Here is a 16,232-nt window from a genome sequence, read left to right on the forward strand (position 1 = left end):
TCCTGTTTTATTTCTTCCTTCACCCATCTGTTATTCAACAGAAGATTGTTTAATTTCCATGCCTTTGAGTGGGCTTGAGCATTTTTGTTAGAGTTGAGTTCCACCTTTAGTGCCTTATGGTCTGAAAAGATACAAGGTAAAATTTCAATTCTTCTGATTCTGTTGATATTTGTTTTGTGTCCCAGGATATGATCAATTTTGGAGAATGTTCCATGGGGTGATGAGAAGAATGTATATTCTTTATCTTTGGGGTGGAGTGTTCTATATGCATCTATCAAGCATAGTTGTTCTAGGGTCTCATTTAAATCTCTTACATCTTTGTTTAATTTCTGTTTAGAGGATCTGTCCAGCTCTGTAAGAGGTGTGTTAAAGTCCCCTGTTATGATGGTATTATCAGATATCATATTGCTCAGACTGAGTAAGGTCTGCTTCAAGAATCTGGGAGCATTTAAATTGGGTGCATAAATATTTAGAATTGAAATGTCTTCTTGTTGTAGTTTTCCCTTGACCAATATAAAGTGACCATCTTTGTCTTTTTTGACTTTAGTTGCTTTAAATCCACATGTATCTGAAAATAAGATTGCAACTCCTCTTTTCTTCTGAATTCCGTTTGCCTGAAAAATTGTCTTCCAACCCTTGACTCGGAGCTTTAATTTGTCTTTTGAGGCCAGGTGTGTTTCTTGCAGACAGCAAATGGATGGCTTGTGTTTTTTAATCCAGTCCGCCAATCTATGTCTCTTCAGTGGGGAATTCAAGCCATTAACATTTATTGAGATAATTGATAAGTGTGGTAGTATTCTATTCGTCTTATTTGGTGAGAGTCCATTGCTTAATTTTATCTTTTGCATCAGTGTGGAGGTTAGGTTTTGTCCTTTGATTTCTGAGTTCTTACTTTGCTGCTGATCCATTGTGGTGGTCAGTGTGCAGAACAGGTTGAAGTATTTCCTGTAGAGCTGGTCTTGTTGTGGCGAATTTCCTCAATGTTTGTATATCCGTAAATGATTTGATTTCTCCGTCAATTCTGAAGCTTAGCTTAGCAGGGTACAGAATTCTGGGCTGGAAATTGTTCTGTTTAAGTAGATTAAAGGTAGATGACCATTGTCTTCTTGCTTGGAAAGTTTCATTAGAGAAGTCTGCGGTCACTCTGATGGATTTGCCCCTGTAGGTCAACTGGCGCTTACTCCTGGCAGCTTGCAGAATCTTTTCTTTTGTCTTGACTTTGGACAGGTTCATCACAATGTGTCTTGGAGAAGCTCGGTTAGAGTTGAGGCGACCTGGGGTCCGATATCCCTCTGAAAGCAGTGTGTCAGACTCTTTGGTGATGTTTGGGAAATTTTCTTTTATAATATTCTCTAGTATGGCTTCCATTCCTCTGGGGCATTCTTCTTCCCCTTCTGGAATTCCTATAACTCGTATGTTGGAACGTTTCATAAAGTCCCATAATTCTGACAGTGAACGTTCTGCTTTCTCTCTCTTCTTTTCTGCCTCTTTTACTGTCTGAGTTATCTCAAGAACTTTGTCTTCTACCTCTGAAATTCTTTCTTCTGCATGGTCTAACCTGTTGCTGATACTTTCCATTGTATCTTTAAGTTCCCTAATTGACTGTTTCAGTTCCTTCAGGTCTGCTATATCCTTTTTATATTCTTCATATCGTTCGTCTCTTATTTGATTCTGTTTTTGGATTTCCTTTTGGTTATTTTCCACTTTATTAGCAATTTCCTTCATTGTTTCCATCATTTCTTTCATTGTTTTCAACATGTGTATTCTAAATTCCCTTTCTGTCATTCCTACCATTTCTATACTGGTGGAATCATCTGCAGTAGCTACCTCATGGTCCCTTGGTGGGGTTGTTCTAGACTGGTTCTTCATGTTGCCTGGAGTTTTCTGCTGATTCTTCCTCATGAGTGATTTCTTTTATCTGTTTCCTTGCCCTAATTTTCCTTTCACTTCCTCTTGCTCTTTAAGTTCTTGTGCCTGTGGACTAAGGGTTATAGGACCAGAAGGGTGAGAAGGTTGAAGAGCAAAAAAAGGGGATGAAAGAAAGGAGGACCGAGTGATAAGAAAAAAAGAAAGATAGAGAAAGGAGAGGGGGTGGGTATAAGGAATATTGACAAAAAGAAGAGAGGCACAGAAAGAGGGAGACAGGGCAATATAGGTGTACAGTAGGGTACTTTGACACAACCTTAAAAAACCCCACCTTCTGGGGGTGCCCAGTTGCGTGGTTCCCTTGAGGTCAGCAGCTCTTTGCTAACCTGATCAGACACAGTACCCCACCTCCACCAAGTAGAGAGGAAAGACAAAAATGCTTTAAATCAAACCAAAAGAAGCAAACAGAAAACTTTACGGGGATAAAATTGGGTGAAAAACCAAATTATATCGGTAGAAACACTAGCAAAAATGAAGTTGAAGTTATTAAAAAAGGCAGCAATGGGAAATTATAATTAAACTAGGAAAATTGAGAAAGAAAAAGGGATCTGTGTGGAAAAGATTGAAATTAAAAAAACAAAAGAACATCAGCAACGTCAAAATAAACAAACAAAAAAAACAACCAAACCAAAAAAAAAAAAGAAGAAAAAAATACACAACCAAAAACAAAGCAGTTTGTATATGTTATTGAATATTGTCTGGGCAACACGTGGTCTTCTGGGGTATGAGATGTTAGTCACAGTTCTGATACGACTGGAGGCTGCTGATTTCTCAAACCCCAGCAGGTAGACACCCTAAATCTCTCTTCAGCCTACTTAAAAGGCACTTTGAACTTGTAAACTTGCTGAGCAGAAGCTTTCCCAGCTTTCTCGCTGGAATCGCTGCTGAAGTGGCTATGCACTTACTCAGTGTGCCAAAACCGATCTCACTCTGCCCCTGAGGGTTAGGGCTGCAAGACGGCTCAGACCCCACCCTTAGGCTACTTGGTTGCTGGGTTACCAGCTCCCACCCGTTTCTAGCTCTGCGACCCTGAGGGCAGAGCTTGCCGGGGCAGATCACTGACAATGGATCCGTGTGACCCACCGCCAAACACTATCAGCTCCGTCTGGCTCAGTGGCTCAGACTGGGGCCCTAGACAACGGCCAAAGTTCTCCGCACTCCCGCTCAGGCCTTCCCCAAGGCAGTTCAACTCAGTGCCAAGTCCAAGGACATCAAAACAGTTCACAGGTAAGGCCTTTCTGGTTTGCAGTCTCGCTGCTACTGAACTTACAGTTGTGGGCGGGTTTAGACGGATTGAACACACGCGACCACTTGCCGGCTTTCCACTGTTTTAGTCCTCCTCTTGGGGTCCAGAAGTCTCTCGCTGACTCCCTGTATTTTCATAGGAGTGATGATAGGCAGTTCCCACCAGCCAGAGATGCCTGGAGTCCTATCTCCCCAGACTCACGGTGCCCAGATGCAAGGAAGCTGTTACTCGGCTGCCATCTTGCTCCGCCTCCCGGCGTCCTCCTATCTTTGAACAATTTTTAGTCATTTTAATTATTTTGCTTTCTTTTTATGTAATTATATATGATAAAATTACTATAAATATATTTATTTGCAACTATGAATGCTGTCCAGAAAGTACCCATCTATTATTAATAACTATTTTTCATATTACAAGGCTGGATACTTTTAGATAGCATATATATACATATATATGTGTACACATACATACATATATATGCAGAAAACTGTATAAATCCTGTTCAAAGTGCGAGGCACTAGGGACAGAGTAAACTGGACAAAAGCCAAGCATCACTGGTGGCCCAGAGTACTGAGAATAACACTCACTATTCTACTATCCCAACCCTAAGTCATATTTAGCAGTGATAAGAAAAAGGCAAGGCAGAAGTGCAGTAAACAGAATGCGTTAAGAGTTCAATCATACAACTAAAGATAAACTCCTTGTTTTCACCTTTACCGTCCCCTTGAAGCTTTCCACTATGCTGCATCTTCTCATGCCTGAGATTTCAATAAAATCCCCTGGGAGGATCGTTGGAGGGGCCGTGCCCTGGCATCTCCGCGTGGAGGACTTATTTGGTATAGGCCTCCCAGGGTCTCTCAGTTCAATGCACACAGACTGAGCAGGTGTTACTCATTTGCATTGAGTCACACCAACAATAGCCTAAGTATGCAGTTTGGTAGTTTTCACGAACTGAACCAACACTAAGATTCAAATCAAGGAACAGAACATAACTGTGTTCCTAGAAACCCACCTTCCATGTCCTCTCTGTCATTACCCTCCTCTACCAAGGATAACCAGTATTTCAATTTCTAATATTATAAACTAGTTTTTCCTTTTTTTTGAAAAATGACTTGACTATAAACGGTATCATGAACTCCTACAATATTCATTTGTGGCCTGCTTCTATCCGTCAACATTACGCCTGTGCGATTCAGCATAGTGCCTCCCTGTAGCTGTCATATATTCATTCTTAGAGCTGTATAGAGTTCCATTATGTGAAAATACCACATTTTATCCCAGTTACTTTTGATTTCCCATTAGATTTTAAAGTGATTCAGCTTCTCTGATTTACGGAAAACCAGAGTAGAGAGCTAAAACATTTTTAACTGACATTAATGAAGTATCTTGATCCCTTTCTTAATGGAATTCGACAAATACTTATTTAATTTTTATAAAGCACTTCAGGGATTGGAAAGATAGGGCAACATTCTAAAGGGAAGAGACTTTCAGTAACGAAAGGTTTTATACTTTAAGCCGACTTTTCATGAATACCCCTAGGAAATAAAGCAAGATTATATAAGGTTGAATAGAGAAAAGAAAAAAAGATGCAAGAAATAGTTGATGGGCCTTAAAGAACTGTTTAAATATTTTATTAAAATCAACTTGAAAGAAAAATATTGCTGAAGTTTAAACAGTTTACATTTGAAGGACAATTCAGAGACATCATGTTACTTCTGTTACATAAAACTACTAAATTCAAAAGCCCTTCGAAATAGGATTAGTACTACAAATCAATGATCCCAAGAGTTTATACCATCTGATACATATCTCACTGAGCTTTTCTCACCAGCCAGAAAATGATGTTCCAAGGAAAATATCATTGTTTTACTAAAAGACAAATAGTAAGAACATTATAAAAACATTATTTTCCAATACAGCAGATCATAAAATTCAGTTAATAGAGTTATATAACTCCAAAAAGTAGCTGAATAACTTTTTTCTGTGCTTCCATCAGTTCATAAAATGTACATATAGATATATACACAAATAAATAAGTCTTTAAATTACATGACTCTAAAATCTTTAGTTATTTATTCTACAAACATTTGTTGGGTATCAGTTTTGTGAAAATTACTCTACTAGGAACCAGACATACAAAGACGATGAAAACAGAGGTCTTGCCTTCAGGGACCTTTACTTGGGGAGAGACAGACATTAAAGAATTAAAATAAAGTATGGTTTCAGCTACGACAGAGCTAGCACACGGGGCTAATGGGAATAAAGAAAAGGGGCATCTAGATCATACTGGAAGGCAGAGGGGGTGGGTGCTCAGAGGATACTTCACTGAGAAGGTGGCTCCTGAATCAAGTCAGAGTTAAAGGTTAAGTGACTCTTAGCACTTTGGCCATGCAAAGCAGGCAGACATGGATGGAGGAGGGGAGCCTGGGCACAGGCAAGAACTGTTGGCAACTGTGCTGCTTCCTGGGATGTTGGCGCCGTCCTGGAGCCAGGGTCCTGCCTTTGCGCATTTCCCCCCCACCATTTTTTGTTTTGAAGTATTAATACACTATGTTCTTTTTGAACTCAGTATAATCAACATGCAACGAAAATTAATTTTTTGTCTCTGAGTCTGATGTTATTCCAGCTTCTGTTGTCATTTCAAAGAAAAGTCCTTTCTGAGCTATCAAATTCTGTGGCATGTCAAATTCTACAATCCTTCCAGAGTCTAGAACAAGCACCCTGCAATGGGGGGAAAAAACAAACAAAAACCGTCAGGAACCTATAGTCAGTTTTCCACCCCAGCTTTTTTGATCTTGCTAATGTAAGGTTTCAATTACTCTGTGAATTATTTCAGTACAAAATATAGGCACCAGTTAATTCGGGAAATACATAAATCACGTTTTCTAATTTTTTTTTAGTATTAAATTTTTCTTCTAATTATTTTGGAAAATATTTTCTACACCATTTGGGAAAAGTGTTCCCAGCACAGATAAAACACACTAAACCGTTACTGTGTTATTTTTATGTCCCATATTTAGCTCTGTAGAAATTGTTTTTATTTCTGAAAAGAAAGAAAGCTTACCTGTCTGAGTCAATGATAGAATCCAGTCTATGAGCAATCGTCAGGATGGTGCAATCAGAAAACCCCTTCCTGATTGTGGTCTGCACCAAGTCATCTGTCTCAAAGTCAATGGAGGCTGTTGCCTCATCCAAAATGAGAATTTTTGTTTTTCGAAGCAAAGCGCGAGCAAGACAGACAAGCTGCCGTTGTCCCACACTGTTGGGGGGGGGGGAATATACATATATATAAAACACAAGTTCTAAGAAGAAGTCTAACACACAGAAGGAGGTTTCCAGTGTTGGTAGGGGGTGGACATTCTATTAATAGATAAGCAAGACCTGAAGGAAGGCTGGTGGCAGTGGCTCACGTCCATAATCTTAGCACTCTGGGAGGCCAAATTGCTTGAGCTCAGAAGTTGAAGACCAGACTGAGAAAGAGTGAGACCCTGGCTCTACTGAAAATAATAAAGCTAGCCCTCACACTTTATGGGAACAAGACATGATTGCAAGAGGGACTTTACCTAACAATTGCAATCAGTGTAACCTGGCTTATTGTACCCTCAATGAATCCCCAACAATAAAAAAAAAAAAAAAGGAAAAAAAAAAATAAAGCTAGCCCTGCAGGGTGGCCAGTGCCTGTAGTTCAAGCTGCTCGGGAGGCTGAGGCAAGAGGATTGCATAAGCCTAAGCATTTGAGGTTGCTGTGAGCTATGGCACCACAGCACTGTACTGAAGCTCAAAGTGACGCTCTGTCTCAAAATAAATAAATAAATAAATAAAAAACTGAAGGAAGAGGAGAAAGAGCCATGCAGGTTTCTAGTAGGAAACTTGTTTCAGGCAAAGGTTAACTACAAATGCAAAGTCTCTAAAGCTGCCATGACCTGGCCTGGCAGACTCATGAAACAGTAAGGAGACCAGTGTGGATGGTGGAACCATGGAGAGAGAGGTAGTGAGTTAGAAGTCCTGCCATGCAGGCCGTCAGAGGGATCTAGCAACTCACTTTCCTGGAGTCTCTGATCACAAGACGGGGACTATCTCAGTGACTGAGAGAAAGCAATCCCTTACAATATTTTTAAGTAACTAGGCTATTAGTGCAGCAGTAATGAGAAAAGAAGATTTCAATTAAACAGTGACATTCTGCAGTTTTCTTTTTCTTTTCTTTCCCTTCACCAACATTTCCCCAGCCCTTGGCTATCATTTATTCCTTGTTTCTCTTCCCTTAAGAGAATCAGCAACGTGTTTTAATCAGACCAGACAAGCTCCTTAGTGGTTCAAGAGTTCTTTGCCTTTGAGGTCAATTTCTAAAGAGCTTAGAATGTATAAGCAGGGCAAGCCTCTTCTTGGCAGACTACCTGAGGTTCTCACCACCCTCTGAAATCTCGTAGAGCAGCTTCTCAGGAAGGGACTGTACCAACTCTTTTAAGTGACACAGTTCCAGCACTTCCCACAGCTCACTATCAGAATAGTTATTTAGGGGATCCAGGTTCATTTGAAGGGTTCCAGAAAATAAAACAGGATCCTAGAAAATAAAATAGTCACCTGTAATCTTACTGTCAACTGAGGCATGCATACATTAAAAAAAGAATCAGATTCAGAAAATAAAGAAAAAGCAAAATGATCTAATAAGTCAACAAATACATTTTATATTTAAAACAAAAACAGAAAAGACTAAAAAACAAAATAAACTATAACTTATATTAAATTATCATAAGTCTCTTGATTCTCTTTCTCCTCCTCCTATTATTTACAATTATGTCATCATTATAATAATGGTGATGCCATGTAGTCAGGAATAAGATGTGATATATAATAAATATAAATGTAATATATATTATTATCACTCAGAATACCAACTCAAAAAGATAGAAGCTAATAGTCCCAATTCACAGAGAGCAAACTGGGGGTTCCAAAGTGCACTTTACAAGACCACAGAGAAGATAAGTTGTTGAGTAGAATTCAAAGCAGACTAAGTGCGTTTTATTTCCACTACACCTAGGTGATCGGTGAAACCATATTTTTACTATACTTGCATTTATTTATAGGAGAGGAATGGCTGATGTCTCTTTCTTCCAGTAAAATTGTTTTGCCTGACTGAATTCCAGATTTTATCCATTTGGGGGGGAGAATGGATAGATTCTTTCTCTGTTGCCTTGGCTAGAGTGCAGGGGTCATCATAGCTCACTGCACCCTCAAACTGCAACTGCAGGCATGCACAAGTGTGCCCAGCTAGCTTTTTATTTTTTGTAGACATGAGATCTCACTGTGTAGCTCAGTCTGGCCTCAAATTCTCAGCCTGAGGCAATCTTCCCACTTTGGCCTCCCAAAGTGCTGTAATTACATGCGTGAGCCACTATGGCCAGTCTCAAATTTGTTTTGAAGTAAATCCTCTAATACAAGTATACACTTAAAAAATATGATGAAGAGATTTTATTTTTTAAGATATTTGTAGAAAATAGTACCACAATATTTAATGAATGGTCAGAAAACATCTTATTTTATCAAACTCAACTGAATAAATCATATTTGACTTTACAGACAACATCTTCTTAAGTCAATTTGCATACTTGATAATGATCAAGTTCCTTTTATTCCACAAAGAAACTCAAAGGACTTGAGAAAAGAAATTTAACTAAATTATGAGGGGTTTTTTGCTGTTTCTAAACTTCAAGACAGAAGAATCTAACTACACTCAAACTACCAAAACAAGGCTTCACAATTTTTTTCTTCCAAAACATTCCAAGGCATTTCAGTCTGATTTATTCCCTTGAATTTTATTTGCACTTACTGTTAGGAAAGGAACTTTTTCAAAGAGATATACTAATTCTTCAAACACATAAATGCTCTTAGAAAAAATGCTTTATAGTGAGAGTGTTTAAATAGGGATCAATCAAATATCAAGTTTTCAAAACATATTTAAAATGATATGGCTTCTAAAAATGAATTTATATACTTGAAAGGAACAAATTGTAAAAACAAAAAACAAGCAAACTAACCAAAAAAACCAGTTTACTTGGAGTGAGTTAAGAAAGACTATTGGAAAACACTTTACCTGTGGAATAATATTAAGTTTGCCCCGAAGGTCATGAAGTCCAATAGTCGATATATCAATTCCATCAATGATAATTTTGCCTCCTGATCTCTCCACAATTCTAAATAAGCAATTCGATAGTGTTGATTTGCCTGCTCCAGTCCTTCCCACAATTCCCACCTGTACAGAAATGACCATCAATTATTCATGCTGTGTGCTGTGTAAGGGAGTGGGACCTCGGCACTGACAACAAATACCCTAGTTGCCAGATGAGTGGGATCTAATTTTTCATCTAGACTAACATCTCAAGTAGTAGGAAAAATGTAATGTGACTTCTAAGGGTCAGTCTTTATCCAGATATCCTCTACTCACTGGAAAAGCTCTGGCTAATGTGTATTTTTTCTCTACTTACTGATATTTAGTTATTACCTAACTAGAGAACTGCAGCAGCCCCAGGAAGAGCAGATCACCCTGAACCACCCCTGATCTAGCATCTTAGGCAAGGAAGGGCAAAGGAGGCAGTGATGATAAAATGGTTTTATTGGGATTACTTAAGGTATTGGTCTGGATGAAAAATTAGCTCCCACTCATCTTGCACAAAGGAAGTTTTTTTCCTCCCCTCTTTGCCCCCAAACAAACAAGCAAATAAACCAATAAAAAGCACTCAAACCTTTTGCTAGATGGGCTAGAAAATTTAAAGGAAGGCCAGTAAATTTCCCTGGTGTATCAAATGACTTAACATCAAAACTTGTGGGTGACCACAGATAATGTTTGAGGATTTGAATTCTGGCCAAAATAATTGGCCTGTCATAAATATTCCAGTATTAAACATGTCCCCTTGACCAGGAGAACTAAAACAATTTTTTCCATTTTCTGATGCATGTGTTAGTGTTAATGGGGACATTGGGCAGAGAGAACATGAAGGTTGTTGACTTGCTCTAATGTATAATTTTAAATCTGACAAAGATATCAGAGGGAAAAATCCCTAGGAATCTCTTGAATCAAATCAAAATTCCAAAATTATTTCAATTTTTTCTGAAGAATTTCTATTCCCAAAATACATGTCCTAATGTGTTTATCTGTTTGCTTCTTTTTTTTTTTTTTGTAGAGACAGAGTCTCACTGTACCGCCCTCGGGTAGAGTGCCGTGGCATCACACGGCTCACAGCAACCTCTAACTCTTGGGCTTGCACGATTCTCTTGCCTCAGCCTCCCAAGCAGCTGGGACTACAGGCGCCTGCCACAATGCCCAGCTACTTTTTTGTTGCAGTTTGGCCGGGGCTGGGTTTGAACCCACCACCCTCAGCATATGGGGCCGGCGCCCTACTCACTGAGCCACAGGCGCCGCCCTATCTGTTTGCTTTTTTAAAAACACAAACCTGGAATCATACTATCAACAGTTTTGTAAGTTTCCTGTATTAACTAAATTACAAGCATCTTTCCATCTCTCTAATAGTCTTAGAAACTATTGACTACACCAATAATTCATAACATGAATTTACTATCTTTCAGACAATTTTGCTTATTGTTATAAATCACTTTATAGACAAAGTAAAAATGTACACTAAAATGATGTTTCACAATAGTGCAGGAGCAATTTAAAAAATATATTTTTTCTTTAAAGAGGTAAAACTTATTCTCTACCTATGAACCACACAGATTATTACTTCTATATGAAATTTTAACAAAAGACCACTTTATATTCAATATTACATTGCACGTAATTAATGCATTCAGGAAAAAAAAAGAAAAAGAAACATAAGAAATACATGTGATACCTTCTCGTCTTCATGAGTCTTGAAAGTGATATCTTGTAATGCTAAACCAAGATCATCTCGGTATCGAGCCTGAAAATTAATAAACTCCACTATCCCTTTATTGGGCCACTGTCGTGGAGGCCTTCTAGACATTATCCAAGGTGCCTTGAACAAAGAAATCCCTTTTAAATAACAATTAAAATAAAATACACCCCCGCAAAATAATTCTCATGCATGTAAGCAACGTGGAGAAGAATGATGATAAATGAGACATTTATAGATACTATGATTTCTGAAAATAGTTTTAAATACTATCAGAATAAAACCTCTCATCTAATTATAAGAAAATCTTAGAAATAAATTTTACAGGTAAAAGATTTCCCATCATCTGTCAAGTTGTTAAGAAAAACCTTCTAAAATCCTTTAAAGACCTGAAGGCAACCTGAAATTTTAGCTGAGACGAGGACCATCTGTCAGATGCTCCTTCCCCAAATACTGAACGTTTGCTGTACCTGTCATTGTCTTAGTTGCTGGAGATTTGGCAGTGAAGAAAACAGATAACCATTCTTTCCTTTGTGGAAGGCACATGCTAATGGACAGAGGCAGAAAGAATCCCATAGCATATGCAGAATCTGAGATGATATGAAAGCTTTGGAAGACAAGAAGAAATGAGCAGTGTTGATAGAAGGAGTAGGTGTTATTTTAAATAAGGTGGCTAAGAAGAGTTTTCCTGGTCCTGGTGGAAAGCTTCTACCTGAACTTTGTGGACACTCCTGTAGAGCATTCTAGGCAATAACTAGTTGGAACTAATCACTTTTTTGCCCAGGACCCCGTGACAGGAGGCTTGTCTGGAATACGGGAGGAAACCTGAAGCAGAACATAGAGGGAGGTGTGGAGCCTGGGCAGTGGGTGAAGTGTCCCACAGGACAGGGCGTGAAGGCCAATGTCAAATGATAGGCCAGGTAAAGGCAGGACGAAGAAAGGGTCCTTCTTGATCTTGACAAGGGCAGGTTCAATGGAGCGGTAGGATTGAAAGCCTGTTGGAATCAGGTCCAAAAAGAGTGAGAGAAAAGGAAATGGAGAATCAAATATAGGCAACTTTTCAAAAAAATATTCTTCTGTAAAGGGGAGTGGAGAAACAGAGCTGTAGAGGGGTGAAAAGGGTTACTGTGTGTTGGGACAAATTTACCTCTTCTATATCAAATATTTTTGCAGAAATATTGTTCACAATTTTCATTACATTTTATAGAAGTTTTGTTTATTTTTTAAAGGCATGTGTCTATACATACACATTTTATTATCTTTTTCCAATGTGAAAGAAATATATATTAATAGCAAAAAATTTATAAAAAATATATGTATGCATATGCATTTTTACAGACAGGGTCTTGCTCTGTTGCCTAGGCTGGAGTGCAGTAGTGCCATCACATCTCACTGTAACTTCAAACACCTGGGCTCAGGTGAGCCTCCCACCTCAGCCTTCTGAGTAGCTGAAACTGCATTTGCATGCTATCATGCCTGGCTCATTTACAAATTTTTTTTTGTAGAGACAGGGTCTCAATATGTTGCCCAGACTGCTCTCGAATGCCTAGCCTCAAGCTATTATATATAATATTTCACATGAGTTATCAGATGGAAAATGACTAAATGATTTGAATGTTTGTTACTTTGGATTACTTATTTTGAAGGTAGACTAAACTTTCATGAAATTTATATGAGAAGAAAAGGTAAGACTGGGGAATAATCCAAAGAAGCATCAAAGTTTGGGTAGGAATTCGAGGATATATAAAATACTTATTGGCTGAGTGGAGCAAGAGGGTAGAAGTTGGAAGAAGTAAATAATGGGCTAGGCCCCAGAGAAGACCGGAAGTGACATTACCAAAAATACAACAGAAATGTTAGATTTTTATTTGGAGGAGGGACACCTATTCCTTAGACTTATGAGCAAAAGAGAAAAGATACTTTCATAGTTGGACTAAAAAAGATACAGGCAGTCAAGTTATCTTTACCAGATGCAGTGTTAATGAAACATCGGTTTAGAAGGAACATAGAGTAAAATACATGGCTAACTTAAATATTATGCTGTCCATGGTCAAATTCCTTGCCCCTTGAATTACAGTTCATTAAAAAGAACAAGACAGACTGATTTATTCCCCTCCTCCTTCCCATTCACAGAGTTGTTAATGATGAGTCAATGGAGCAGAAGGTATAGGCAATAAGGATATAATCGATTTAGAAACTGCAGACTCGAAATAATTATGAGACAACTAAATTAAGACACTTTTCTCAACGTAAATCTCCACAAGGTTGTAATTATATGTTGTATATTTTATCCTACACATCAGTAGAAGACAAATCACTGTGTCTTAAAAACAGGTCATTATATTCCCTTCTTATAATTCACAGAAATACGGATGTGACTTATAATTCATGAACTGTCCTAACTAATAAGAAGTGTTTTTATTTCTACTTTAGTGACATATAAAATAATGGTCCATTTTACAATATTTTTTGTTTTAATTTCATTGAAATGTTGAATATTACACGAATTTGGAAATATAGGATTTATAAATTATATTGAGTAAATAATAGTTGTATATCTTTATAGGGTACATGTGATATTTTGATACAGGCATACAATGTGAGTTAATCAAATCAGGGTAATTAGGATACCCATTATCTGAGGCATTTAACATTTCTTTTGTGTTAGTCCCATTTCAATTCTATTCTTATAGTCATGTTAAAGCATGCTCTAACTTATTATCGATTATAATCACTTCGGTGTGCTATCAAATATTGTTCACTTTCTCTAACTAACTAAATGAATTTTTGTACACATTAATTATCCCCACTTTATCCATTCCAAAATGCAGGTTTTGTCTAAAATTTATTTTTTAATTGTCAATTCAAGGTACTTTACAATATCTTAATCGTCCATTTATGTATTGGTTACTCAGGAGTGCTTACCTCTTTATCCATATTTTCATATTCACAAACTCTTTCAATGGAAACTGCATTGTTTTCAATTTCACATACCTTCCTTACCCAAGAATTCAAAGAATGAGTAATCTGGGAAGGGAGATGACGGAGATGGGAACAAGAGCTTAATGCATGATGGTTAGTCTTTTATGTGATCTAAATAATACATTATTTCTGTTAAGTTGCACTTTTTAGTGTTTTAACATACTTTCTTTTGATTATTTAACAGCTCTAGAAGTAAGCATATTTCCTCACATACACACTTGTTTCTGTAAGTATATTAAACTTATTAATATCATAAAGAATGCAATACTTTGGCAGAGGATAGAATGACCATAGTTCAGCATGTACTAAGAAAGTCCATGCTTAGAATAAGGAATGATGAATACTAAGATTGATGAGATATGCCTCAAATATGTACATCCTAAACAAAAGACAAAAAACAGTACACAAACGTTTTGCCATTCTTCACTATTTTCCATCAGAAGGAAGTTTCTCCTATCTTTCTACTTTCTCCTTTCTCTTTCCTTTTCATTTTTTTTAACCATACTTTCTTTTTTTTTTTTTATCGTTGGGGATTCATTGAGGGTACAATAAGCCAGGTTACACTGATTGCAATTGTTAGGTAAAGTCCCTCTTGCAATCATGTCTTGCCCCCATAAAGTGTGACACACACTAAGGCCCTACCCCCCTCCCTCCATCCCTCTTCCTGCTTCCCCCCCCATAACCATAATTGTCATTAATTGTCCTCATATCAAAATTGAGTACATAGGATTCATGCTTCTCCATTCTTGTGATGCTTTACTAAGAATAATGTCTTCCACTTCCATCCACGTTAATACAAAGGATGTAAAGTCTCCATTTTTTTTAATAGCTGAATAGTATTCCATGGTATACATATACCACAGCTTGTTAATCCATTCCTGGGTTGGTGGGCATTTAGGCTGCTTCCACATTTTGGTGATTGTAAATTGAGCTGCAATAAACAGTCTAGTACAAGTGTCCTTATGATAAAAGGATTTCTTTCCTTCTGGGTAGATGCCCAGTAATGGGTTTGCAGGATCAAATGGGAGGTCTAGCTAGAGTGCTTTGAGGTTTCTCCATACTTCCTTCCAGAAAGGTTGTACTAGTTTGCAGTCCCACCAGCAGTGTAAAAGCGTTCCCTTCTCTCCACATCCACGCCAGCATCTGAACTTTTGAGATTTTGTGATGTGGGCCATTCTCACTGGGGTTAGATGATATCTCAGGGTTGTTTTGATTTGCATTTCTCTAATATATAGAGAAGATGAACATTTTTTCATGTGTTTGTTAGCCATTCGTCTGTCGTCTTTAGAGAAAGTTCTATTCATGTCTCTTGCCCATCGATATATGGGATTGTTGGCTTTTTTCATGTGGATTAATTTGAGTACTCTATAGATCCTAGTTATCAAGCTTTTGTCTGATTGAAAATATGCAAATATCCTTTCCCATTGTGTAGGTTGTCTCTTTGCTTTGGTTATTGTCTCCTTAGCTGTACAGAAGCTTTTCAGTTTAATGTAGTCCCATTTGTTTATTTTTGTTGTTGTTGCAATTGCCATGGCAGTCTTCTTCATGAAGTCTTCATGAAGTGTTTTTCCTATGCTTTCTTGGAGGCTTTTTATTGTTTCATGCCTTAAATTTAAGTCCTTTATCCATCTTGAATCAATTTTTGTGAGTGGGGAAAGGTGTGGGTCCAGTTTCAGTCTTTTACATGTAGACATCCAGTTCTCCCAACACCATTTATTGAATAGGGAGTCTTTCCCCCAAGGTATGTTCTTGTTTGGTTTATCAAAGATTAGGTGGTTGTAAAATGTTAGTTTCATTTCTTGGTTTTCAATTCGATTCCAAGTGTCTATGTCTCTGTTTTTGTGCCAGTACCATGCTGTCTTGAGCACTATGGCTTTGTAGTACAGACTAAAATCTGGTATGCTCATGCCCCCAGTTTTATTTTTGTTACAGAGAACTGCCTTAGCTATACAGGGTTTTTTCCGGTTCCATACAAAACGCAGAATCATTTTTTCCAAATCTTGAAAGTACAATGTTGGTATTTTGATAGGAATGGCATTGAATAGGTAGATTGCTTTGGGAAGTATAGACATTTTAACAATGTTGATTCTTCCCATCCATGAGCATGGTATGTTCTTCCATTTGTTAATATCCTCTGCTATTTCCTTTCTGAGGATTTCATAGTTTTCTTTATAGAGGTCCTTCACCTCCTTCGTTAGGTATATTCCTAG

General features: G+C 37.7%; 1 protein-coding gene across 1 annotated transcript in view; it reads right to left on the reverse strand.

The window, feature by feature from the left end:
* Positions 1–4,810: 4,810 nt before the first annotated feature.
* Positions 4,811–16,232, reverse strand: part of LOC128567666 (multidrug resistance-associated protein 1-like) — a 103,420-nt gene continuing 91,998 nt past the window's right edge. Inside the window, exons 23-29 of the mRNA XM_053565080.1 lie at positions 13,966–14,067; positions 11,020–11,163; positions 9,264–9,422; positions 7,567–7,733; positions 6,237–6,431; positions 5,731–5,893; positions 4,811–5,392 (exon numbers count right to left, since the gene is read on the reverse strand). Coding sequence (XP_053421055.1) covers positions 5,764–5,893; positions 6,237–6,431; positions 7,567–7,733; positions 9,264–9,422; positions 11,020–11,163; positions 13,966–14,067 — 897 coding nt within the window. The 3' untranslated portion in view covers positions 4,811–5,392; positions 5,731–5,763. The remainder of the gene's footprint in view (positions 5,393–5,730; positions 5,894–6,236; positions 6,432–7,566; positions 7,734–9,263; positions 9,423–11,019; positions 11,164–13,965; positions 14,068–16,232) is intronic.

Source organism: Nycticebus coucang, chromosome 16 (assembly GCF_027406575.1).
Source record: "Nycticebus coucang isolate mNycCou1 chromosome 16, mNycCou1.pri, whole genome shotgun sequence".
In the NCBI taxonomy this organism is placed as follows: domain Eukaryota; kingdom Metazoa; phylum Chordata; class Mammalia; order Primates; family Lorisidae; genus Nycticebus; species Nycticebus coucang.